This window comes from Rhineura floridana, chromosome 7, assembly GCF_030035675.1.
Source record: "Rhineura floridana isolate rRhiFlo1 chromosome 7, rRhiFlo1.hap2, whole genome shotgun sequence".
Lineage (NCBI taxonomy): Eukaryota > Metazoa > Chordata > Lepidosauria > Squamata > Rhineuridae > Rhineura > Rhineura floridana.
In genome coordinates this window covers 77,108,041-77,135,610 of record NC_084486.1, presented here as the reverse complement: position 1 = coordinate 77,135,610, position 27,570 = coordinate 77,108,041, and the positions used below count along the sequence as shown (strand labels likewise).

The following is a 27,570-nucleotide window of genomic DNA, read 5'->3' as shown; positions in this document are numbered from 1 at the left end:
TTGCACTTACAGAGAGGCATGGCCGAGGCCCTAGAGAGATAGAGAGGGAGAGAGAGAGACATGCATTTCATGTACACCATCTACAGAATAGGACTGATCAGGTTATCTCCCATCTCCATAAACTATTGTTAACATATTCATATAATATAATTAGAAGTTTTATAATTAGTATGCACGTCTTTGACCTAGGCTCTTTTTTATTAATTGTTTTTTAAAAAAATTGAAATCCGATTTAAACAAAAAAAATTGATTTAAATTAAAAAATGACAAATTTTAAAACTAATTTTTAATTTTTTAAAAAATCATTGATATTTATTCTTGATTTTTATCAACCCTGGTATAAACAAGATATGATTGGATGAGGAGGTTCCTACTAGGAGCTCTCACAGTAATTCAGTGCTACAGTTATTTTTGCTGTTGAGAAGACTGATTTAATGTATATTGCCTCCTGTTCTGAAACAGTGTAGAACCATTAAACCACTGGGGTACTTTGGGAGGAGGGGTGGGATACAAATTTAATAAATAAATAAATTCTAAGTGCTGTAGGATCAAAATCCAAATGCCTCCTAAACCACAGTTTCCATACCATTTAAAGGTCCAGCAGCAGATGTTAAGTGAAAACTTTGAAAAGATCAACTAACCATAAACCACTTACTTTTTTACATTTAAAGTGTATGCTGAACACAGGCAGTCATCTGTAGGAGGCAGATTTTCCATATCACAAACTTCAGGACGTCTAAAAATTCTGCACGTTTACAGAACATTGCCAGCTGGAGTGCATGTCTAATGGCAATTGTGAACTGTGCTCATCAGATGCTTCATTAATTTTGCCGTTTTTGTAACCTCAGGCTCATTGCCACAAAACAAAGATGGTCTAGCAAGCATGATCTGCAATATGTGACAGGCCTGTGTTTATGCAGTGTGGTGGTTTGTAGATCTGATATGTACTTATATCACTAGTTTCTAGGCATTTTACAGAAGCAATGGTTCTTACTTCTTACTGAATTTTGTTTTGTTCCTGTCCTACATACCCCTTTTACCATTGTGGCATAGTTAATTTGTTTCTGCAGCAGCTCACCATGTTTCTGAGTTTTATAGTATTGGTATGTCTTGCTTTTACTACATCTGTATGTGATTATGCAGTTTAAGTTAGAAGTTAATTTCTGTGTTTTTGGACAAGTGGATTACTATCTGGCACAAGGCTTCAGCATTGTCTTTTTTTTGCTGTCCTAAAAGAAGTGAAAGGAGGGTTTTGGTTTGCTTGCCATTCCTTTCACATGCTGTTACTTAGAAATTATTGTAATTCCATGTACATTCACATATCCCTAAAATACTGAAGCAGTGACATTACAAATTCCTGCTACAAGCTCGTTGTGCAAGGAACAGGAACAACAGTGACAACAACAAATATCAATCCACTTCCTGCAACATTTGTGGAAATGGAGACACCACTGATCTTCTGTGTGACAGAAAATGTCCATTTATCCATAGGGAGAAAGAAAAGGGAAGGCATAAAATATTTTTTCCCAGTCTTGATTGCTGAGCATTGGGTATCGGTTATCCCCACATAGCCATGAAGGTCACTGGGTGATCTTGGGCCAGTCACTGCCTCTTAGCCTCATGAAAACCTTATTCATAGGGTCACCATAAGTCGGAATTGACTTGAAGGCAATAGGGAGCAAACAAGAAATGATAAAAGAATAAAAACATCTTAAAAACAAAACATCTTAAAAACAATTCCGATACAGCTGCCAACTGGGATTAAGGTCTCTACTTAAAAGGCTTGTTGAAAGAAGAAGGTCTTCAGTAGGCACTGAAAAGACAACAGAGATGTGCCTGTCTAAAATATTCACTAATAGGCACAAAACCTTGTGGTTTAAGGATGTACCTATAACCCATAGATATTTCTATCAAACTTTAAAAAGCAGGGAAATTGGGCAGCTATAGTGAATGCACCAGAGGAGCAGGAGACCTGACCTCTTCTCTGAGATATTGTACTGCCCTACAAATTTGTCAAAATGCAAACACAATTTGGGTTGGTCTTTCACAGTCCAATCCACTTGCTGTGTAGCTTGGAAGAATTTGGTAACGTGACTCTGAGCATATGGTGAGTGGTGGCAATACCTGGCATCTCCAAAGATGGAGAATTACATTTTTGTATGTTTGTTGGTGTTCTTACTTTGCTTCATTCCTGTGTTACTATTGTTTTTATAGAGAATCTAATCTAGAAAAATTTATTTCTCTCATTATTCATTCACTCTTCTATATGCAGGGTATTTTTTTTTAGGATGGAGGAACATTTATCGTAATTGATGAAGGTGTTTTAGTTTTGTTGTCATTTGTGGATATCTTGTTAACATGATATGTGAAATGGATCCTTGAATTTTGCCAATTGCTTATTTTAGTTATATTTTGAATTATTACACAATGACAGTGTTTGGGGGTATATTTTATCATTTCTATGGTTGTAAACCACCTTGAGTACAATAATGTAGAAAGGTGATATACAAATAAAAAATGAAATGAAATCCTAGAAACCTGTGTCAAATTTATTTTTAATAATTTCAAAGCCTTTTTATTGGTCAGTGTCATGATGGTGAAGACAGCCTTTTGTGTTTCAAATTGGAGGTTATGTTCTATTTTGGGTGCATTAACAGTTGAATGACTCTAGCTGTTGGAAAAAACAAACTTAGCCTGCCCAAGATGCATGTTTTCAGCCTGCTATATTTAAACCACTTAATTTAAAGCAAGGTGGGCACGGTCAATTAAAAACACAGAGCACATCTAGAATTTTGCTAGAATATATTTCACCTCCCACTGTTTTATCTTGTGCAAACAGACACTCCTGATGTCCACTGGAGACTATTCTGCAGAATAGTCAGTGCCATTATTCAACAATTGGTTTTGGAGTTTGTTTAGTGTAAATTTTGCAAAGTGTTGCTGTATTCACAGAAATAAAAGCAAAAGTTTCCTATAGGAAACTTCACTAAAATTGCCAAGTAAATCAGACATATTTAAAGTGGCTATCTAAACTATGTCAACTGTCTTAATATTGTTGCTTCCTCCCTGCTAAAACAAGATCAGCACAGCAAGTGTCTGTTTCTATTATTTGGGCTGATTGCAGGTGTTGCCACGACTCACCATATGCTCAGAGGCACATGTTACCAAATTCTTCCAAGCTACACAGCAAGTGGATTGGACTGTGAAACAACAACCCAAATTGTGTTTGCATTTTGACAGATTTGTAAACTGCAAGGTTTTTTTGCCTATGAGTGAATGTCTCTGCTTTTTAATCCGGAAGGTAAGAAATGGGATCCTGTGCAAGCTTGCTGAGAATGAACTGATCATTTGCATGCTTATTGAGTTCAGTGGGATTTACTTCCCTGCAATCATGTTTACGATAGGTGAAACTGACCAAAAGGGATGGGGAGGGGAGGAGGAGGGAGGGGAGCAGGAAGAAGGGGGAGCGGAAGAGGACAGGTTTGATCATTTGCATGTTTATTGAGTTCAGTGGGATTTACTTCCATGCAATGACGCTTAGGATAGGTAAAACTGACCAGGGGGGAGGGTTGGACAGCTGGAGTGGGTAGGGAAGAAGGAAGAGGGGAGGGGAGGAGGAAGGGAAGGCCGGGGAAAGCCAGGTCTGATCATTTGCATGCTTATTGATTTCAGTGGGATTTACTCCTATGTAATCATAGTAGATAGGTGAAACTGACCATGGGGGAGGAGGAGGGGGAGTGGAGAGGAGAGGGAAAGAGAGAGGGGTGTGGGAGGAGGGGGAGGGGCAAAGGAAGGGGCAGGGGAGGGCAGGTTTGATCATTTGCATGCTTATTGAGTTCAACGGTATTTACTCCTGTGCAATCATGTTTAAGATAGGTAAACTTACCATGGGGAGGGGGAGGGGGGAGCAGGGGGATGGGAGCAGGAAGAAGGGGGAGCGGAAGAGGACAGGTTTGATCAGTTGCATACTTTTTGAGTTCAATGGGATTTATTTCTGTGCAATCATGTTTGAAAATGGAAATGGACTGCCTTCAAGTCGATCCTGACTTCTGGTGACCCTATGAATTGTTGGAATAGCCAAATGTTGCATGTTCCCTTTAAGGGATATTTGGGGAATATCCCATGTACCTGTTTTACCATGATGTAACTTCCTAATGGGTGGGGTTACTTACCTGACTTCCTCCTCCTTTGTCCTGGGGGATTTTTTGAATATTCTGCTTTTGCTGATCTATCCACCATTGAGAGAGGCCGCATGGCACAGATGCTGTCTCTGAGAGCATCGATACTAAACCACTAAAATGAACTGAGACTCCTATTTTCTTCTAAGCTAGAGCCTATGTTCCTAACATATGAGGTCATAAGGAAACATTCTTTTCTTTTATCTAAAAGATTGTGTCTGCTGTTATTTATATAGAGAAAGGTGGGGCTGGTTTATTCTCATTCTGCTGCTTGTATTTTTATATCTTTGCTAAGAAATAGGACCAAACAAATTAGTTCCTATTTCTCTCTGGTATTTTTATAATACCGAACATGAATAGGGCATTCAGTGGTGGTTTTACCATTGCCTTCCTCTGAGGCTAAGAGGCAGTAACTGGCCCAAGGTCACCCAGTGAGTTTCATGGCTGTGTGGGGATTCAAACCCTGGTCTCCCAGGTCGTAGTCCAACACTGTCCTGGGGAAGGGGCAGGGAGGGTAGGATGAGGGGGAGGGGTGGAGATTGGGTGGGTGGGCACTGGACAGAGGGGAAAACCCTTTCTTTTCCAAAAGGAAAACATTGTGAATAGTATCACTGCTTTTCACGGTTTCCGCCACCTTTTTATTCTACAGCAGGCACACGTAGCCTCCCACACAGATTTAAACCAAAGCTGTCCCTGGCCACATCCACACCAGACCTTTATTTCACTTTGGACAGTCATGGCTTCTCCCAAAGAATCCTGGGAAGTGTAGTTAGTGAAAGGTGCTGAGAGTTGGTAGGAGATGCTCTGTTCTCCTCACAGAGCTTCAGTAAGAGTGGCTGACTGTTAAACCACTCTGGCCACTGGACCTCTTTCAGGAGAATAGCAGTCTCCTCTCAGCACCCTTCACAAACTACACTTCCCAGGATACTCTGAGGGAAACCATGACTGTCTCACATGAAATCAAAGTCTGGTGTGGGTGTGGCCCCCTGATTAGGCAAACCCAGCAACGGTGAGTATGGCTTTTAGAACACTGACAGTTGGTTGTTACTGAGCATGCCCGAAATTATCATTGAGTTCCAGCCAAAATTTCTTAAATTAATTAAATATCAGCCAGGCATTTTTTTAGCTTTTACATTGCAGAAGATGAAGGTCAGAGTAAGGGGCAAGGTCAGTAATAGGGTTCTAGGTACTCTGTGAACATGGCTGATTTTTAATGAATTTCAACAGATTATGAGAACTCTCAGAGGAAAAAGTCCAAAAGGGGTCTGGTTTTTTCCCCTCTCTCTCTTTAAACTCTCTATTCTCTGTGACTGTTTTGTGTATCACCATGAAAATTGAGATGGTTGTTAAGCAAGCGTTTCTGAGTTCAGGACTATAAATATTGTAAGGTTTTGTTTTGAAATGAGCTTATGGGAAGTATCAGAATGGCATGGGGGTATTTTCAATTTAAGATTGCGGAATGTGAAAAATCCACGCTGGCTATAGTATACAGCCATTCTTGTGGCTGTATAATTTAAGGGGAGGGAATTCCAAAGGGTAATTACCACAATACGGACCTGATGAGATGGTATCTGCAGGAAGCCATCACCAATTCCATGGCAGCAATTACATGGGTTTAAATAATGAACTGTCCCAATCATGTAGAACAGGGACAGGGAACCTGTGGCCTTCCACATGTTATTGGACTCTACCTCCCATGAGTCTCAGCTCCTTTTGCTTTTAAAGTTGACAACTCTCCACCCTTTCAACTTGACTGGATCAAACGTATACAGCTGCTGCCATGATATATTATTTGGGTCACACCTGATTTCCTGCAGAGTGGTGAAACTTAAATTGCACAGTTTCCTGTGACATCCATATGCATTCCCTGATATTTTCAGTGCAAACACTGCAGATTAAATCTGGAACTTCCATTTTGAACCACAATCGTGTAGACAAGCCACTGTTGCCATTTTGTCAGACTGCTAATGTACATAGATCCCATGACTCACTAGTAGATCCTGGCCCCGTTTGGGAAACCCAGCTTTTAGTGGGTGGTATATGATACAGCTTTAATTTCTGCCATCTCATTTGACATTTTGGCACACTAATTTACTTTCTCTGTAGCTATATCAAATGGAGAAATCAATACTTTTTATTTCCCCCATCTTGTTGTTGTGATGCTTTCCAAAGTTTTGAAGCACCCTGGAACTATAATCTATTTTGCTGTACTTTTAGACATTGGCTAGCTGCTATAAAAACAACAGATCTATAATGCAGAGATCATTAAACATCTGCCTTTCCAAAGAATCTGCATATTCCATGTAACTTAGTATGTGAAGACCTGCACATGTTTATTCAGAAGTAAGCCCCACTGAACTCAATGGGGTTTATTTCCAGATAAGTGTACATAGGATTTTAGCCCTAAGGATGAAAATATGCACATATTGCTTGCTTACAAATGTAAGACATGTTAAAAAGTTGAATGTGAGACTGATCTGTCAGTCTTCTACCTAAGCGATGTAGGTATTTTCTTTCCCCTTTTTCAGTTTAGCCTGTAGTTTAGCCATATTTTTAACAAGGTTATATATATTTTATTTAAGTAACACATGTGTTATTTCCTGCAAATAGCATAGGATTTTTTTGGTGGAAATCAGAATGGGCAGAAAAGAATTAAACACCCTCTTTCCCTGCATCAAGGTCACAACCTGGATCAGGACTCCCTCATAGTTGCTAGTATGCACTTTAAACAAATTGCTTAAAATAACTAGTACTTTGGACTCTAAGGCTAAATCAATAAAAGTCATATTAATTTTTAATGCTTTTGCAAAATCCCAGTGTCACAAATCATATATTTTGCTATATAAACCTTGTGCTTTTCTTTTGGATTTGAAGGAGCGTGGATGCATGTAATGGAATACTCTACGAAGAGGAAAGGAATTAACCCCACAAGCTAAGAAATCAACTTACCATTTCCTGCCTCTTGAGAGATCTAAGGAAACTCTTTCTAGCAAAAATAAAGTGCTCCAGAACATTGCATAACTCTTGAATGATTGGCTAAGGTAATACTGAAAAACTCTTTGCTATGAGGTATGATGTGAAAGACCTGATGTCATAATCTCAACACTCAACAATGCATGGTGTTTGCTGGATAAAAGGTGAGGGAAGGGAAAAAAATACTTGCAGCAGATACTCCCTGGGAACTCTAATGAGATAGTGAAAGCTACACAGGTAAAAATAGCGTTGCATGATATAAACTCTGTTAGGATTATCTGCCTGCTTTCCCTCTAGTAGGAGTATTGTAGCCATGCTATCTAAAATAAATCTGATTAGAAATAAGGGAATTCAGTGATGTTAATGTTTTTGAAAGTCCTGCAATGGAGTAAAACACTGGATGAGCAACAGGTGAGAAGTGAATGGAGAGCAACAAGAATTCCGAAAGGTGATGATCTGCTGTCAGAATAAAAGAATTAATAAAAGTAAAATTGGTTGTTTAAACTGTGTAATATTTTGAGAAGACAGGTAACACTATTGTACAATCACAAAAAAATTGTGCTGTAGCTACAAAGTACCTAAACAGAGTTGGTGCTAAATAAGAATTAAAACAGTGGTAATAAGTTTCACAGTCTTGAATAGTTTCTGCTTTGTTGAAGTACATAGGGGAAATATAAACATACGCATACACACTAGATATATAAATAAAAATACTGGTCTTAATTCAAATCTTATCTCAGTCCTGAACTTGTATGGCAAACAAGCACTTTTCTGTGAGTGCCACTGCAAAGTTAAAATAACAATGATTATAGGATGTTAGGACAAATTAAATAAGAATACAGTAGGGCCCCGCTTATACAGCGGGTTCCGTTCCGGACCCCCGCCGTAAAGTGGAAATTGCCGTAAGGCAGAACCCCATTGACTTTAATGGGGCACGTCAGGCGAAAATGCTGCAAAATCGGCTTTAAAAGAGGGGAGGAAAGCTGCCGCATTAGCGGAACGCCGGGAAGCGGAGCGCTGGGAAGTGGGGCCCTACTGTATGTTACCACCCTAACCTTAGAGAGAAGGCAGACAGTATAATTAAATTAATTATTGTGTGGAGCAAGGGAATAACTTGGAGTTTTCTGGCTAACTCAATTTTGAATAATACAACATTTGCATAAGGCTGCTGCCCGGTTGGCGTTAACCCATGACAGAGCTTTCTCGGTGGTGGTTCCCCATCTGTAGAATGCCCTCCCAGATGAATTTTTTTTGTCTCCCTCGTTATTGATTTTCAGGAGAAATTTAAAAGCATTCCTGTTTACCCAGGCATTTGATGGCTGAGAGATACTAGCCATAGCAGCTATGAAATTAATAACTATGAGGGTGTGTGATTGCTTTTAAATGTCTTTAGATGTTCTAATTTTTTTAACAATGTTTTAGATGGTTTTAAATTGTTTATAAATGTTTTAAATATGTTTATTTTAAGTTATAGTGTTTTAAGTTGTTGCTGTTTGCCACCCTGGGCTCCTTTAGGAGGAAGGGTGGGAGAAAGATTAAATAAATAAATAATTGATGTTTTCTGGATGTGTTGTGTTACAATTTTATCCAAGAAAGTACACTGCACAGTTAAGTTTTCTACAGTTGATTTAATTGCACTAAAAGGTTCTTATTTTTTCTGTATTTAGGTCTGGAAAAAATATTAACACTTCATTTGTATTCAGTTCTGTTGCTGTCAAACAGCTATGGAAATAGAAAATGAACAGACAGACAACATCAACTCAACAGGTAAGAAATTTCTTAGCTTAATCAAAATGACTTGCTACTGTGGTAGTTTTAGTCCAATTCATTTGTTGTGTTTGCCACATAAAATTCTACAAAATACATTTCCATGTGATTGTGACTCCATAGAAGGAGCTATGATTGAAGTTCCTTACTACATAAATTGTCCTGTTCATGTGGAGAATCTCTGTAGAAATGCTGCATATTCCTTGTTATGGTTGATGCCGAGATGGAGATTCTCCATGTATATGATCCAGCTGATACCCTTGGTGAGCAACTTTCAGAGGTTAAGACTGCCATGTGGAAGCTGTTATCATATGAGTGATATTATAAGAATTCATAAGCAACAACCTTCCTCATCAGATATATGAAGTGAAGAGAAAAAGCAATAGATCTTACATAGGGTGAAGATGAAGTTTATAAAGTGAGAGCTGAAGGTTTCAGAACTCATTCCTTACCGCTAACTATGAATGCAACACATAACTGTATGCAGACAAGTCAGCTTTTTGGTAGTGAGAAAACTCTCCATAATACTTATTTAAGTTCTGAGATATGTTAATAACTTTGGTCTTCTAATTCCACAATATCCCACTCCATCTTGAAGTGCAGATTTGCATGTTGCATTGTCTTTTGTTACAGGCCCTAAGTTGAATTGGGTCTTTGTTGCTTATTTTTTTCAAAAATTCTCTCAAATGTTTAAACTATTGGAATATATATACTTTTTGGGAAAATAAGTAATGTATAATACAATGAGGGTTTTTAAAAATAAATTTATTCATTTTAAATTGTATATCACCTTTCCGTATATGGTGCATAATAAAATAATTAAAACCACAGGCTATAAACAAAATTTAAAAATGAAAGCTGCCATATAAACCCTACAACTATATAGCAATGCAAGCACAATAGTTATAGAAACTGTCAGAAAATGTTTTATTTTTCGGACAGACTGTTATAGGTCTGATGTAAAAGATACGCATTAACAAGCTGCCCAATGTTATACATAAGATTTGTATTTAAAAGTGGGGAGCAGGGGTGTACTTCAGCCACATTATGAAACAAACTCCTCATGAGTATAATTTGCAATAACTAAACTGCAGTTTTGTTGCAATATATGGATAGGGCTTCACAGTACAAATTCCACTATGGCCATACTGTCATGTTAGCTTTTGTCAGCTGATTCTTCCCTCCACCGAAATGTCTCTGAACCCTTTCTTCCTGTTCTTCCTCTTCCCCCAATAATTAGTTTATAGCACTTTTGCAGGAGAGCTGTAAGAGTAAAATATTTCAGATGCTATTGAAGTTATACATACTTACGTTTGCAACTGCTTAGAATGACACTGGAACTTTTACCATGTTTGAAATTTTTGAAATACTTACTTAGGTCAATTGCTAACTTTTCCATATCTTTTTGGTTTTGAGAACTGGATAATCTGAGTGATACTCCATTTTCTGGTGAAGAAGAAAATGGTGGCACTGAGGAAATTAAAAATGAAATCAGTGGTAACTGGAACCCTGCAACATCTATTAATGAAGCTAAAATAAATGCCAGGGTGAAGAGGAGACTGAGAAAAAATTCCTCTAGAGACTCTGGAAGAGGAGACTCAGTTAGTGACAATGGGGAAACACAGAAAACTGGGGTCCCAGTACCAACAAGTCCAAAGGGAAAGCATCTGGATAGGCGATCTCGTTCAGGAAAGGGAAGGGGTCTACCAAAGAAAGGTTGGTGTGCTTCATAGCAAACAGAAACAACTCGTTGGGAAGTTATTTAGATTTGGATGGGTCTTCATTTTTTGCTTTTCCCTAATTGGCAGTCCAGTTTTGTTTTACGTTTATTGGATAGCAACAATAATGTAGGCATAGTGGAGATCTGCAAAGGATTATATATATCTGAATGTGTAATACTTTTCTTATTTAGAACTCTGAAATAACTCTGAGGTTCACAATTTAATATGAACATTGTTAATTACATAGACAAACACAAATGCTTGAAAATGATTGCTGCAGATGGTTTATGTTGTTCTAATTAGCCTGATTAAGAGTAGTGGCATACCATCGTGGTTAGATTGGGAAGATACTGAACAATATCAGCTTTGCTGTCTATCTTCTGTGAAGCTGAATTTTAAAACTGGATTTCTTTTGAGAGGTTAGGGTGAGGTGATAAAACAAAAGTGAACACTGTTGTAGTCTGGCTTTTACCTTTGCTGTTAAACATTTTTTTTAGGTGGTGCAGGAGGCAAAGGAGTTTGGGGAACACCTGGGCAGGTGTATGATTTGGAAGAAGTAGATACTAAAGATCCCAACTATGACGATGACCAGGTAAGAAAATGGTTAGTTTGCTGCTCAAGATGAGGGGCAGTCTCCGTAGCTATGTGCACAGCTGCGATAGCACTGACTTTTGTTTACCCAGGGCTGCTATATGACAATTGTAGGTCATGTATGAATTTTTTCATTTTTTTCTTAAAGAACTTGCTAGTTATGATTAGACGGATGATGAGACCCATGAATGTAATCATAATTCTGTATGACATTAAACAAAACACCATTGTAGTGGTTGCATTTATTTGTTTATTTCTGCTGGTGGTCCTGGTCCCAGGCAGGCACCCATGGTATCTCCATAGCTAAGACCACATGACAGCAACAGGAACATAGGAGTAGTACATAGGAGAACATAGTAGACAGAGTAGGAGGAACGTCATGGGTGATAGGAACCAAAGGATGAGTGTACCACTCCTGAACAGATACTTCATCAAAAGCACATGTTAAATAGTCTGTGTTTTTCACTGGCTCTCCCTGGTCTTGATAAAAAGAAAAATTACTTTTGTTGCTACACAAAATGTGGATGGTATACAAAAATTCTTAAAATTAAGGTTGCTGCATTTTTTAATTTTGAAAGCTTGTAGCTGATTTTCCTGTCTACCAAACATAGTGGTCACTGTCTAGCATCTTCCTATCTTTTGAGTGCTATTCTCCCACCTGCATAAGAATTTTATTGGAAGGAGGAAAAGCCAGGAACATTTTTTAAGGTTGAAAAATATAGTCAGTTAAGCTTGAGAATGAGATGTAGACAGAAGGTAGGTATAGAAAGAGGATTCACAGTGCTTCCCCCCCCCCTTATTTGTTTTGCTCCTCATTGACTCCTGGCTCTGTTGCTGAACTGTTACTGCTACCACCTCTGACTGGAGAAAGTCAGCAAAACCCCTGGCATTGTCCTTCCATCTCAGGGGCTGCGCTACATATTACGTTAAATGTAATGTTTGCCCTTGCTTGACTGTTTTTTCCTTTTTAAAAGGGAAGGGGCAGAAGGGCTTGATCAAGAGCGCTGTGAATAAGAAAGTTTTTTAAAGCCCTTTCCTTCTGTGCCCTAGTCCCACTGAACACTCCCCTCCCCCGTTTGCCTTCACCCACTTAGTTGTGGGTGCTTTGTTAACTTTCTCCCAGAGGAGGAGGTAACAGCAGTGGCCCAGTGATGGAACCAGCAGTTGGGAAGGAGCAAACTTAGGGATTTGAAGTAGCATTTGATGTGCTGCTGACAGGAAAGTTGTGAAGGTGAGTTTGAGAAATGTGGCTGAAGAACACACTGCAGGCCCTTTCTCATATTATGTCCAGCTGCATCTCTTCATTTTAGTATTAGTATGACAGCTTACCTCTTTGTCATTAGTGCTATAAAGCAGTTAAAATTGCTGACAGTAATGAAAAGTATAACGCCATTAATGGTAGAAGTCTGGCTGCCAATATTAAAGGAATAATGGGTTGTATGCAGCTATGTTTTACTCAGAGTAGACCTGTTGAAATTCCTGAACAAATAAATTATGTCTATTAACATCAGTAGGTCTACTCTGAATAGGACTAACATTGAATACCATCATATGAGTCAAAAGCGTGTGAATGTTACTTTCAGTGGAGTAATACTCTAAAAATGAATTACGCTTAATCTCCGGAAGATAATTTTGATTTAATAATTTGTTGCAACTTTGTTTAAAACAGGATAACTGTGTCTATGAAACTGTAGTTCTGCCTTTGGATGAAAGAGCATTTGAGAAAACTCTAACTCCAATACTCCAGGAATATTTCGAACATGGGGATATTAATGAAGTTGCGGTATGTCTCATGGCTTGCATTTTGGAAACAATGGGGAGTGATTTGCAAGATTTAAAATATCTCTTTAGGGAGAGGGTGCTTAGCTCCCTAATGTTACTTTTAAAATTTCTATAATACTTGTATAAGCATAGACTTTTATTAGATTATGAATTGTAGGTATGGTGGGTGTAGGTTCATTTGATAAATATTTCATTAAATCATCTTATAGATAGAAATGGTACCTTTCTTTAAAATTCAGACATTTATTTAAATTGGACATCTGTCTCTTGCCACTTTAGAATTCACAGAATTCTAAGCAAAAATAAAAATTGTCCCTGGATGATAGCTAAATAAGACATGCTGACAGTAGACCCACTGAAATCAATTGACACATCTGATTTCATTGAATGAAGTTGACTTAACTTGCAAACATATTAGGTAGGGAATTTCTCTATCATACTGGTTGAATAAGAGATGTATCCTTCCTTGCTTGTTTTCTCTCCCATCATTGCTGTACAGGTCACGTGCACCACGATACTTGAACTAAAATGACAGCATTATTTTACTTTCCACACATTTAGGAAATGCTGAAAGATCTCAGTCTTGGTGAAATGAAATACAGTGTACCAGTGCTGGCTGTATCATTGGCATTAGAGGGAAAGGCTAGTCACAGAGAGATGACATCTAAACTTCTTGCAGACCTGTGTGGGACAGTAGTTGACAGACATGATGTGGAAAAATCATTTGACAGACTTCTTAGAGACCTGCCGGAATTGGTACTGGATACTCCCAGAGCACCACAGGTTTGTTTAAAATACCTGTTATGGTTAGTAATAATTTGTTTCTGTGCAACCTCTTTTGCTCTTATTTATTAAAGTACTTTTAAGGCATAAAGGTGTACAGTAGAATCTTCCTTATCTAATGTTTTGATATTTAAAACGGCTAAATCATTTAAATATATGTGCAAATTCCATTATAGCACAACATGGCTTAACTGTTGCTGTGTCTCAGAACTCCTAGTCTTCTCCCTACCACCCAATATATTGTATTATCATCTCTAAATTGTATCACTATATTCTTATTTATTAAATTGGTAGCCACATGTAATTGGCTTATGTGTGTATGCAGAACTGTGACTATTCCAGCACTTTAGAGTTTCCCTGTTCTTCAGCCCATTGAATTGATAAGGTATCATATTGCATTTACCAAAATTTACTGGCAATTTAAATTTCGTCTACCCTCTCAGAATGTGCTTCATTTCTATAATTGTTAATTTTGAAAGCAAATTGTTCAAAACCCTTATAATTATTAGTAATAGGCATATTGATTGAAAGTCAGTTTACTTAGAAATGTGCCATTGCCTACTCTTTGAGGGCCAATATGCATTTCTTACTCAAAAAGTAAAAGTTAGACGCAAATGATTTATAACAAAGGACCACTGTTTGTTTTGTTTTTAAGAAAATTGGGGTGGGGCAGTTTGGAATGGGAAAGGGGATCTTTTTATACTTGCCTTGCCTGCTCCCATGAACCCCCTTTGGTTCTGAATCCCCCTCCCCATCCACAGGATTCTATATGCACAACAAACCTTTCAAATTGATTTGAAATTCCTTGGGCAATGCAGCTGTGGGTGGGGGACACCGGAACTGAAAAGTGCAGAAAAGTTTCAAGCATACCTCCCTTTTGCTTTTCTGCTCTTCTCCACTTTAAATTGGCCCACCCTTTTCTCTTTGTTTAAAAAAAATGAAATAAAGTTGTTGGAGTTTTGTTATGTATGTGCATATAATAGTCGGGCCATATGAAGGATAGCATTTATATAGTGTTTTATAAAGCAAACACCCCAAAATGTTTCACCTGCATTATCTTAATAATTCTGGAAGGTAGGTTACTTTTATTTCATGTTTTGTGGAAGGTGGCGGAAATGGACTGAGGCTGAGGGAATAGCTTGTTTAAGACTACCTTGTGAGTTTTTGACTGAAATGAGACTTATCCCAGGAATTTTGGAGTATACAGTGCTGACACCAGTAATCACCAGATGACCGTTTCTTACCAATAATAACCATGTGGGCTGTAAGTTAATCCATTAATAAATGCATCCTTTTGCCCATGTTTTGAGGAGATAATTGTGATGTTGAGATACCTGTCAGGAGAGATGTGAGCAGCTGAAGTGGCAGCAGTGCCTGTGTTAATGCTTGAACAGCCGGGGGGTGCACCTTCTTCCATTTTGCTGGTATACTATTGCTAGGTGTGATATTGTAGCTGATCAAAGAATTCCTGTCTATTTTGGATTCAGTCTGTAAGACATATTCATTTTTCATGGCAGTTGGTGGGTCAATTTATTGCAAGAGCAGTCGGAGATGGGATTCTTTGCAATAGTTACATAGATGGTTACAAAGGCACTGTGGACTGTGTCCAGGCTCGGTAAGTCCTTTGCCCTTCATACCTAAGGTTTGCAATTAAAGCTGATAACAATGCAATAAAAAAATCTGTACTTACCAAGTTAAACAAGTTATACCTATTGCTTTTTAAAAAAGGAATACAAAGCAAAGTTGGGGTTTTATAGAGATTCTTTCTTGAAAAAGTATGACTATATAGTGTTCCTCCTGCCTCTTCTCACTATGTGGCTTGTGGGATGTTTTCCCACTAAAAGCACAGAATGGCTAAAAGTACAGAATTCAGAGAAAAGCATTAGACAAATAAAAGAAGTTGTAGCAATAATCCGCAGCTACTAAGTTTGTGTGTGTAGAGCCCCAGTTCTGAAGTTTGCAGTGTTACCAAATCTTCAGCTGCTAGAGCCTTGGATAGAAAAACTATAGTTATCACAAACATCTGGATATGGTTGGATATAGGGTACTCTGTGGCATAGACTATTGTTTTTTAAAACAGTAGGGCTTTTTAAAAAGAAAATTCGCAAAGGAAGAGTGGTGTGGTTTTTAATCAGGAAATGTTTACTGTATCTAATCTTCCTAAGAGAAAAAGACTTAAACAAATGCACTGACTTCTGAGACCATCTGTTATCACCTACTAGTAAACAGCAGCTAATAACAATAGCTTCTTGCAGCAGAATTATTTTGGGAAATAAATATATGTGACTGTTGTGTGCACTCTGTAAGACTTTGAAATGTGTGAACAATAATTTGGATTGGACTGATGATTTGTAGTGAAGTACCTACAGCTTTTTGACTTCAGGTAATGCTAAACGTATATTGGACTCCATAAATATTGGGTCATTTTGTTACAATAGCCATCTTGGTATGTAAATCTTACATCTCATTGTTAATTGAAATTTCCACACTATAACTTAAAGGTTTCAGTCACAATGGTGAATGTATTGATTATAGAGATGTCTGCCTGTGTACGTTAATAGGATTTTTATATGTAACTTCCCTTTCTCTTCATAGGGCTGCTCTGGATCGAGCTACTGTACTGCTGAGTATGACCAAAGGTGGAAAACGCATAGACAATGTCTGGGGATCGGGAGGTGGGCAGCAGTCTGTCAAACATCTTGTTAAAGAGGTAGCTAATTAAAGCTCAATTGTTTGTTAGTGGCTAGCTTTTGTATCCAGTTAAAGGGAAAAAGAAATCGGTTATGAGCTTGGGGAAGGCCAATGTTTTACACATATAGGATCTCTGAAGCCTGAGCTGGAAAAGATCTTGGTGTGAAAACTTTTGAGAGACCTTAATTCTACAGTTGTGGCAGTCCCAACCAGTGTCCAGTAGCACAGCCTGTGATGTGTTTTGGGATTACTATCACTTTAGCCTGATTATGTGGACAAGGTGCTTGCAGCTCTAAATCCAACCACGTGTCCCTTTGCTCCTGTCCCTCTTGGCTTATTAAATCTGGCTTGAAAGAGGCTATTATATAGCCACTGATAAAGGAGCCAGCTCTCAATTCATTGGTTTGGACTACCTACAAGTACTCCCTTTTTAGGGGTGGAGAAGGTCGTCATGGGGTAACTGCAAACATTGTTGGATGATATGGATTATCTAGACCCATTTCAGTCTGGGTTCAGGCCTGGAAATAGTCATTAGGAGATTTGGAGCAAGGTGTAATTAGCATACTGATGATGCTCAGCGCAGTTTCTCCATAACATCTGAAATGGAAGAGGCTGAATAGGTCCTGGATTGGTGCCTGAATGCAGTGGTGGGCTGGATCAGGGGAAAACAAGCTGAGCTTGAATCCTGGCAAGGCAGAGGCTCTGTGGATGAGTGTTCCTTGTGTCTGAGAAATTGGTTGATTGCCTGCTCTAGATGGGCTTGCACTCCCTTTAAAGTAGTAGGTACATACAGTGCCTTGCCAAAAGTACTCAGACCCCTGACCAGTGCTCTCATGTTACTGAATTACACATGGTACATTGTAATTTCATTCTGTGTTATTTTGTTTTGAAACACTGAAATTCAAAATCAATTATTGTAAGGTGACATTGATTTTATGTTGGAAAATGTTTGTAATTAACATAAAAAAACTGAAACATGTTGCTTGGGTAAGTATTTAACCCCTGTACTGTGGAAGCTCCCAGTTTACACAGATGAAAGAAATTGCTCTATCGAGGACAGAGTTACTTTACCATTGGCCTCCACTTGTGAACCATTAAAGTTGTTGTCACATTGTCAGGACAAAAATCCCACTGTTGAAGGATCGTTGGTCAGACTGTGGTTCTGAAGGAAAATGAAGACCAAAGAGCGTTCTACAGAAGTGAGAGATAATGTAATACAAATGCATAGATTAGGAAAAGAATACAAAATAATATCCAAGTGTTTGGATATCCCAGTGAGCACAGTTGGATCAATAATTAGGATATGGAAGCTGCATGACACCACCCAGGCACTGCCAAGAAAAGGCCGTCCCTCAAAACTCAGCTCTCAAACAAGAAGGAGACTTGTGAGAGAAGCCACAGAGAGGCCAACAATCACTTTGAAGGAGCTACAGAGTTCAGTGGCTGGGAATAGAGTAATGGTGCACCAGTCAACCATATCAAGAGCTCTGCATAAGACTGGCCTGTATGGAAGGGTAGAAAGAAGCCATTACTCAAAAAGTATCATCTAAAAGCACGTCTGGAGTTTGCCAGAAAGCATGAGTGCCCCAGCTGTGATGTGGGAAAAGGTTTTGTGGTTAGATGAGACCAAGATAGAGCTTTTTGGCCAAAATGCATGGCACAAACCTAACATTGCCCATGCCTCAAGACACACCATCCCTACAGTGAAGTATGGTGGTGGCACCATCATGCTGTGCGGATGTTCTCATCAGCAGGGACAGGGCATCTTGTTGAAATTGAAGGAAGAATGGATGGAGCAAAATACAGGGAAATGCTGCAAGAGAACCTGCTTCAGTCCACTAAACTGAAGCTTGGGAGGAAATTCACTTTTCAGCAGGACAGTGATCCCAAGGAGAAAGCCAATGCAACACTGGAGTGGCTCAAGAACAAAAAGGTGAATGTTCTACAGTGGCCCAGTCAAAGTCCTGATCTCAATCCCATTGAGAATCTGTGGCGCTCTTTGAAAATTGCAGTCCACAAGCGACATCCAACCAACCTGAATAACCTGGAGCGAATCTGCCAAGAATTCGCCAAAACTCCTCTGATAACTGTGTGCAAAGCTGGTACCTCAAAAGACTTAAAGCTGTTATTGCAGCAAAAGGTGGCTCTACCAAATATTAATGTGTGTGGGTTGAACAACATGTTTGTAAGAACCACAAAAAAATGAAACATTTCCCAACATAAAACCAATGTTACCTTACAATAATTGTTTTTGAGTTTCAGTGTTTCAAAAGGGTTAACGGTTGTTTGTAGATGTGTGCATCATATGTTCATAAAATGTTAGCTGTTTCTTGCTACTCACATTTCATATATTTGTCATTTTACCTTTGAAAAATATTCTTTCTACTGCATTGCAAATTTTAGAATTGTGAGCTTTTTTTAACACCTAGTCTAATACAGTCTTGTATTTTTTAACCCATTAGATTGATATGCTGTTGAAAGAATACCTTCTTTCAGGAGATGTTTCTGAAGCAGAACGTTGTCTTCAGGAGTTAGAAGTACCACATTTTCACCATGAACTTGTATATGAAGTAAGGCAGGATTTAAACTTGCACTTGTTTTTGGATAACATAGTACTATAACTGCCACTGGAACTTAAATTCCAAAGTTATCAAACAATACAACTGGCATGGTGATTTTTCTATTAGAAGAGGCATATTGAGACTTCCTCTTTGGTAGCCTATTATCTATTACACTAGCCTGTAAATTGACAAAGATGCCTCTTACATTAGCTTGTGCTACATAGTCCATACCTTTTAAACTAGATTGTTTCCCTAATAAAATATCAGGTAAAGCTGAAGGTAATTCGTTCAGTAATTCGTTGTCTGTCTCTTACTTAAATTTAAATGAAGGGACCATCAATAGTGCATGTTATCTGTTCATTTAAAAAAGAGTGTTTTCATATTACCTTTAAACTTTTTACTGACTTACAAAATGTTTTTCTGTATTATACTTTGTGTGATTGCCAAAAATGGACTTGAACAACCAAATATAGAATGTTATAGTCTCAAATCCCTTGAAGTCTCCAGATACCTTTCACACTTTCATTTTTTTTTTTACAATAATTTTTATTCAAATTTTCATAAAACATACAAAACAAAATCATAAAACATTCAAAGACAAAAAACAAAACAAAACAAAAATGATTAAACAAAAAAATAAAATGTTGACTTCCCATTTGTCGCAGATCAAATCAGTTGTAGGTCTACAATATATAACAATCCTGTCTCTTAAATTATATTATAAAATCACTTTCCTCCAGTAGTTATCTTAATTAATCATCAAATCTCATAAACATTACTTTATTCTTTCCACAAAAAGTCAAAGAGAGGTTTCAATTCTTTAAGAAATATATCTATCAATTTTTCTCCAAATAAACATGTCGATTAATCCATCTCGTTAATAATAATAATAATCTTATTGTCATAACCATAGTCCAAATAAACATATCGATTAATCCATCTCATCAAAATCTGTTAGGTCCAATAATTTCAATAGCCATTATTCCATTATCCCTATTAATTCCATCTTCCATCTTCAATAGTCCTGTTAAGTCCAGTAATTTCAGTGTCCAATCTTCCATTATCAGTATTCCATAATAATCTTGCTGTCATAGCCATAGTCATATAATAAGAGTCTGATGGGAATTTCCTCTATCCCAAATATTTTCTTGCCATCAATTCTGAATAAGTTGCTGAAATATTGTTGTAAAGTCATATCTCTGTTCTTCTTTTTTACAAAATGCACTGGCTCATCTCTTGAGAGTTTTTCCATTGTCACATGGCTGCAGTTAATTCCATAGATTTTCTCTATATCAAGCTCCATCACGTCATTCCAGTCCAGAAGATTATCCAAGCCATTGATAACTTTATCTCTAATATCTTCATTAATTTCTTCAGAGATAACGTTAAATTCCAAACAGTAGATTTTATTTCTAATATCCATAAATCTTTTTCCAATTCCACATTTGTTCCAATCTCCAGGGCTTGTATCTTCCCTTTATTTTTTCTTTTCTCATCTCTGATCTCATTCTCCTCTCTCACAGGATCCCCTATTTCTTTAAGCTCCTGCGTCATTTTGCTCAGTTCAATTTTCAGCTCCTTACTGCCCTGTCGCAGGGTTTGTTTCGTTATCTCAATCTCATCCATTATTTTCTGAAACATAATTACTTCCAGGTTCTCAGCCACTTTCTTGATTGCCATTTTTAAAACCACGAAAACAAAACAAAAATAAAGAAGAACCACTTCTTATTTCAGCAACAATTGGGTTAATATTCCAGGCTTGATGACATCACAGTATAAACAGAGCAGCCTGCCTTATCTCTCTATGTTCAAGAATACAAAACAAATTTAGTTCCCAGCATCAAAACAGTTAGTGGCGTCGTGAAGAAGCAGATTCGTCAAAATAAAATAGACCAAAAAGAGAATAGTCCCAGACAATATAATGTTCCTCGGAATAGAAATCCCTCTTCTGTTTATATCTTTAGAATGCACTTCCAGGACAGCTTTTTGCAATAGAAACAGAGATAAGCTGTTAATTTCGTGAATAACAGAGAAGAGTTATAGCTCACCCAGAAGTTCTTTAAAGCTGATTCATTTGACAAATCTCTTTTTGCTGCAACAATTTAAACCAAGTAAAAAAAATAATAGAAAGAAGGGTGCTTGCCTGTTAGTCCGTTTTCTCTTTGAAGAAAAGATAAACGTATCGCATTAATCAGATAGAGCTTGTTCGGAAGTCCGTCCGGCATTGCTGGTTGGACCTTTTCTCATAAATTAATGAAATCCAGTCCTCCCAACAAAAACAGGCTTTTGAGGTTGATCTGTATGTTTGTCCCTGCCCGGGAGAAATTTCATCAGTCAAAAAAAAAATGTTCTGACTGATTTATATCTGAATAAGCTTCTTTTGAGGCGGGAGCCCGTCTCAAAAGCAGGCACAAGCGAAGTCACCCTTCCCGGAAGTCCCACACTTTCATTTTTTGACTGATCGGAAATTATCTCTTCTCAGGCTTGTTCTTGTACCTTGCATAATACCAAAGAATTATAGAGTTGGAAGGGGTCTATAAGGCCATTGAGTCCAACCCCTTGCTCAATGCAGGAATCCAAATTTCTTCCCCTACTAGTTTTGTTCCTTGCTTAAAATATGTACCTTTCCACCACTTCTCACTGACCATTCAGTTCATTTGATTTTACATTTTAGGCAGTTGTGATGGTTTTGGAATCAACTGGAGAAACCAACTTTAAAATGATGCTCAATTTGTTGAAATCCCTCTGGAGATCTGCTGTCATTACTGTGGATCAAATGAAAAGGGTAAATGTACCTAATGGATTCCCAAGCATTTTGATAGATATACGTATTTAATGTATAGATAGCAGTAGGTTCTGTTTATTGTGTTCACTATCTAGTATTAACTGATCTGCCCTAGAATTAAATTAGGGGACACAGGGATTCTAGGCCCAGCTTCGTTCCAGAATTTGAGTGTTTTCCAATTTAAGAATGAAAGGAAGAGCATAGAAATCTGCTTTATACCAGGTCAGATCATCTGTCTATTGAGCCCAGCATTGTCTACTATCAGTGGCTCTTCCATCACCTGCTACCTGATCTTTTAACTGCAGATGGTTGGGGTCTGAACTACTATGCAGTCTGGTGACAGCCAGCCAGACAAACCACACACACACATTGCAAGTGGAAGTTAAAGGTAGCATACCCATTTATAAAGAAAAACTTAATTTGTACTGAAAATCTTAATCCTGAGGTGAATATTAAGAATTTCCTAATTTTATGTTGCAGGGCTATGAACGAGTTTACCATGAAATTCCAGACATTAATCTTGATGTTCCGCATTCATATTCAGTGCTTGAACGGTTTGTAGAGGAATGCTTTAGAGCAGGAATAATTTCCAAACCAGTGAGAGACCTCTGTCCTTCCAGGTACATACTTAAGAATCATTGTGTCCAAAATAGCGGTGTCTCATAAGTAGCTGTGTCATAAGATAACCACAAGGAGTGCTGACCTAGCTGGCTTGCTAATAGAATTTAACCATTCAGATTGGCAGCTTCTTTTTTCTTGCATGCTGGTGCAGGTTGTGTTAGGAGTGCTGCTGGACAAACTGGGTGATAGCTTGGAATCTCTAATCCAAATTTCCAGTGACATTAAATTTCCACCTATATACAAGGTGTTCTGAATTTAAATCTGAAGGTATGGTTTGAAGGCATATGAGGCTATCACCTTGTTAAAGCTAAGCAGGTCTGGTTCTTGTCAGTGCTTGAATGGATGACTGCGCGGGAACCACATGTAGGCCACCTTGGGTTCTATGACTGAAGAAAGGCAGGATATGAATGTAAGAGAATAAATTTTATAGGGAGATATCATAATGCAATGCTGTGCCATTTTTCCATTTCTGCAGGAATCGTTGCAAGCAGAGGAAACTGCTGCTCCTAAAATTACTTTAATGATTGTAATTTTGTCTTGCAACCCTGCTAAGTAATTATTAGATTCCTGCAGAATAAGTTATTTAAACATAACCTTTCTCAAAACTAGCATTTTAACTAAGTTTCTAGTCCCCATATGGTTGTGGGGAAAAGTGCTGCTAATTCTGGAATCCCAGTCTGTTGTTAAGCAGCAGTAGGGCTTCTCCTTCATAGATTCCTGACTTTTACTCCTGTACTTTAATGTTCCATGCTTTCCTTTTTTCCACCAGAGTTCCAAATCCAGCAGTTCATATGTTGCTAATAGAACAGAGTAAACTAAATATCTGTAATTTGTATACATAGAACTGACCATGTTGCTTTTTGCATATTGTAGCATTTTGTTTCTGTTATGAGAGAACTTTCTGCCCCTCTTCCTTATACAACCAAGTAAAAAGGATAGAGGAGATACTGAAAGCTTATTGTATATTTAATTTCAGGGGAAGGAAGCGCTTTGTAAGTGAAGGAGATGGAGGCCGCCTGAAAGCTGAGAGCTACTGAATACATGAACCAACTCTTGCAGCTGTAGATGTTTAAGGGAATATATATATATATATTCTATAGTAAGAGTTGCTTAGCACAGTTCATTTATTTTTTTAAGAGATGCACTTGTTTGGGGGCACAAATAACTTCTGATGGTTTTATAAACTTGTGTTCAGAAGGGAAATTCTTCAATTTTATTTTCTCTGGATCTGTAGTTGGACAGAACACGTAACCACCTTTCTGTGGAGGTTTGCTGAAATAAACTGCCATTTTGGAAATGCCACATGTTTGACCTAATCCATGTTTTGCATTGATGCCTGCCTGCCACTTCTTTCAAGGACAGTGTTTTTGTAATGAAATCACTGGTTTATATAAAGCTTTATAGAATGGGTCAAGTTAAACTACTGTAACCCTATTTTGGCTGCTGCTGGGAAGAAAAAAGTTTTTTCTTTGTTTAAAGAATCTAAGAATTTAGTTTGATCACAAGATGTATTCATCTTTTTCCAGAGAACATAATTGATTTGATCTTAGATTAGTTCAGCAAATGGTGGCTGGAACATCTATTTTTTTCTACAAAACTGGAAAAAATGAACAGTTCTGATAGAATGTATTGTAAATAAACTTATGTGAAGCAGACTTTTGCCTTGTTTTCTTAAAACAATTCTGGAAGTACATATCATCGCATCTTAAACTGTAGCTATGGTTAGTCTCCTTGCCTGTTCTTAGAAGTAGTTCTACCTGTGGCCCTTCATGTTAACTGCTTAAAGTGCCCTTTACCTTTATTTTGTCATATGCTAGCATATCACTCCAGGTAGCATGAATTAAACCTGGGCTAATTCGATTCATCCTAGAAGCTGGCCAAGCACAGAAGTGGCTGCCTATGGTAAGAAAGACAGGCCCACTGCAGACATAAAACTGCTGATCCTCCTAAGCATGGTTAGTAGAATAGGAGTCTGCTGCAGGCAGACATGCTCTCCCTCTAAACTAATCGGGGGGCAATGTTACTTCTGCACTAGTGTTAATACTAGCCTGAAGTAAGCTTCAAATTAGTTTGCAGCCATGGTTAAAGCTGACTTAAAAGCCTTAGTTAGCAATGAGTATCAGTATAGACAAAGTTGATGCAAGATTAACTCTGAAACGAAAAGTGTAGAGGGAATTTGCATGTGAGTTACTCCTGCTGCAGTGTGAGATACAGAAAGCAGAATGCCCATGTAGACCAACACCCAGCAACATGACTCTCTGCCAGAAAATGTAGTAACAGGAACCAGTCCTTCTTTGCACTCCAGTGATCTTTACCATTACCAATCCTGAGTCCAAGGAACCTCCAGCCTAAAGTTATGATGCCAGTACTTCTACCTCTAAAAAAAATCCTAGTCTGTATGAGTATGAATTAACAAGATAGAGTGACTTTTTAAACTGCATCTTTAAATTCTGAGCAGCATAGACATGTCTAAATATAAAGAGGGGTATGTACTTGGTGTGCTCAGTCTATTCTGTTGCTCATATTATAAATGCAAGAGTGACTATACAAAATCATGTTAATGTAACAATTAAAATGAGTAGCTAACACTCATGATTTTATGACATCATTATGTGTTTATGATAAAAGTAGTTAGAGTAGGAGTAGGGAACCTCTGACTGGGGTCCCAAATAGGCCTACAAGTTTTTTTCCCAAACCATGGTCACCTGCCTCACACCTCATGTGATATGTGACATCAGCTGTTGGGCAGGTAGAGATGCATGACTGAGTTCCCCATGATAAACTTTTTGCAGCTGATCCCTGCAGAGAGCAGGGTTCAAGTCACTGCCCATTAGCTAATGGGTGATGAGTTCATCCTTGCTGTATGACTGAGTTCCCCATGGGGAACACAATTGCAGAGCTAACTGCTGCAGAAAGCAGCTTTGCCAGCCCTGTGTTTGGCTGTTTGCTGAGCACAGGGCTGGCAAATCTCCTTGTGCTGCAGTTCCCAAGCATCCAACAACCAGCTGGCTGTCAGGCACTTGGGAAGTGCTGTGCAAGGGACTTTGACGAGGGTTGTCCTACCTCCCTCCCATTCATCTGGTGTCATTGTGATGTCAGGTGATTCACAAATGGGTTGTCCCACCCGCCTATCGGAGTTGGTCTGTAGGGGTGCGAACAGATATGTTCCACTGGGCCGAAATGATCCCCTCCAACAAGTTAGAGGTTCAGTACCATATGTAAGGCAAAGTTGACTTGTGAGGTCAAAAGCAATACTGCAACACAAGATTTTACAGCAATTTTTAAAAAAGTTCACTTGGACATAAATGACTATATACTTAAATGTATTTGACAAGGGAGCTGAACAATCTAGACAAGTAACATCTATAACATCTATCCTGTTTATGTGAAATTTGTTTTGAAATACAGCATTTTTACTTCATCTTACTCTTTACAGCATATTATATTGCTATATACGTTAATATAGGAGTATGGAAAATCCATTTAAGTAAGCTATTGAATGAATTCAGATTTTGAACATTGCTGAACAAGTAGTTCCTGCTGTCGAATAGTTTCCTGTGCTTCATGTTGCATTTTCTCAAGCTTTTCTAGAGTAAGTGACTTTAAAGGTAGCAGCTTTGGTTTGCATAGCACCATAGTAGTCACATCTTCTACTGCTAACATTCCTAAAACAAGAAAAATTGAGAACCCAAAGATAATACAAAGCTCATAAAGTATCAGTTCAAGAAAATCTGGGCTGGTTCAAATACTATAGTTCCATGTCGATGCCACAAAACCACTTCTAAGTGTTATGCAATTGGGAAATATGACAGCTCTATGAAGCAGTGAACATGGAAGTCTCTATTTCAGCACCACATGTTCCTGGCAACTGCTGGTACTTGCACTGAGTCTTCTCATGTTATCAGGCTTTCCTTGCATTAAAAAAAGATTTCAAATGTGATATCAGCCCCTCCCCCCAGTGGAGTGTCAGCACATATATTTTTCACATACAGAAATTGTTTTTGAGCCAGCCCTCAGGACGGCTTCCAGAAGGGATGATTTTGTTATTCAAGACACAAAGCAGCCAGAAGTGCTTAGTTGCCAACATAGATGCTTCTGCTCATTTGACCAATCAAACCATGCATTTGCCACGTTGCAGCCTGGAAGCCCACTTCAAAGACAATAGCACAAATATGTCCAGAAGTAATGGATGGGCTGGTTTGGGGAACGGCATACTGGCTTTGACACACAGCCTTGCGGGGTACGGGACATAATCATACCGCTTTTCATCCTCTATAAACAATAATTAAGGGCAGATATGTAATCCAGAACAATGGGAATAGGATGTACAGCTTTAAAAATCTAAATATATGTAAAACCCCTAACATTTATAAAGTAGGTTACTGCTGTGAAGAGAGGAGAATATGTTATGAGGACTGAGTAATCCTGGGCAAGGAAACACTCTGAAATGAAATGGACTGCCTTCAAGTTGATCCCGACTTATGGCAACCCTATGAATAGGGTTTTCATGGTAAGCGGTATTCAGAGGGGATATACCAGTGCCTTCCTCTGAGGCTGAGAGGCAGTGACTGGCCCAAGGTCACCCAGTGAGCTTCATGGCTTTGTGGGGATTCGAACCCTGGTCTCTCAGGTCGTAGTCCAACAAAAGTCTCTAACATAGTAATAAGGCCATAAAATGATGCATATAGTTTGAACAGTGGTAACTGCTACCTTGCAGTAAGATGTTTGATCCTGTGCTACAAACTAGCAGCATATTGGCTTGAATGAAACATATGGAAAAACACTGAGAGATAATGTTTCTTAGACCTCCATACGTGGCCAGAGAGCACTCCAATTCTGAGAGCACTGCACTGGCTGCTGGTGAACTAGCAGGGCCAATTTAAGGTGTTGATGTCAGTATACAAGTCCCCTAAATGATATAAGCTCCCAGGTACTGGAAGAATACCTTTCTCTGTATGTTCCAACACACAGTTTAGGATCAGAGGATGATGCCCTTCTCACAATACCACTGCTGTGGATGCCTAGGAGGGCGAGAATGCCAAAGAGGGCTTCCTTTATGGCAGCATCCCGTTCCCTGACAATGTTGAGGTGGAATCTGAATACATTTTTATTTGTCC

General features: G+C 38.4%; 1 protein-coding gene across 7 annotated transcripts in view; it reads left to right on the top strand.

The window, feature by feature from the left end:
• The window catches only part of PDCD4 (programmed cell death 4), a 37,866-nt gene extending 13,760 nt beyond the window's left edge, over positions 1-24,106 (top strand). For 6 of the 7 annotated variants that reach the window (XM_061636031.1, XM_061636025.1, XM_061636030.1 and 3 more), the window contains exons 2-13: positions 7,053-7,219; positions 8,819-8,918; positions 10,335-10,634; positions 11,137-11,231; positions 12,900-13,013; positions 13,574-13,795; positions 15,313-15,410; positions 16,391-16,505; positions 18,949-19,056; positions 21,722-21,832; positions 22,313-22,452; positions 23,430-24,106. In XM_061636031.1, the coding sequence (XP_061492015.1) occupies positions 8,876-8,918; positions 10,335-10,634; positions 11,137-11,231; positions 12,900-13,013; positions 13,574-13,795; positions 15,313-15,410; positions 16,391-16,505; positions 18,949-19,056; positions 21,722-21,832; positions 22,313-22,452; positions 23,430-23,490 (1,407 nt within the window). In that variant the 5' untranslated portion in view covers positions 7,053-7,219; positions 8,819-8,875 and the 3' untranslated portion in view covers positions 23,491-24,106. Of the gene's footprint in view, positions 1-3,164; positions 3,302-7,052; positions 7,220-8,818; positions 8,919-10,334; positions 10,635-11,136; positions 11,232-12,899; positions 13,014-13,573; positions 13,796-15,312; positions 15,411-16,390; positions 16,506-18,948; positions 19,057-21,721; positions 21,833-22,312; positions 22,453-23,429 lie in introns of those variants that run through there. The other variant, XM_061636029.1, reaches the window with a different exon arrangement.
• The last annotated feature ends 3,464 nt before the right edge of the window (positions 24,107-27,570 follow it).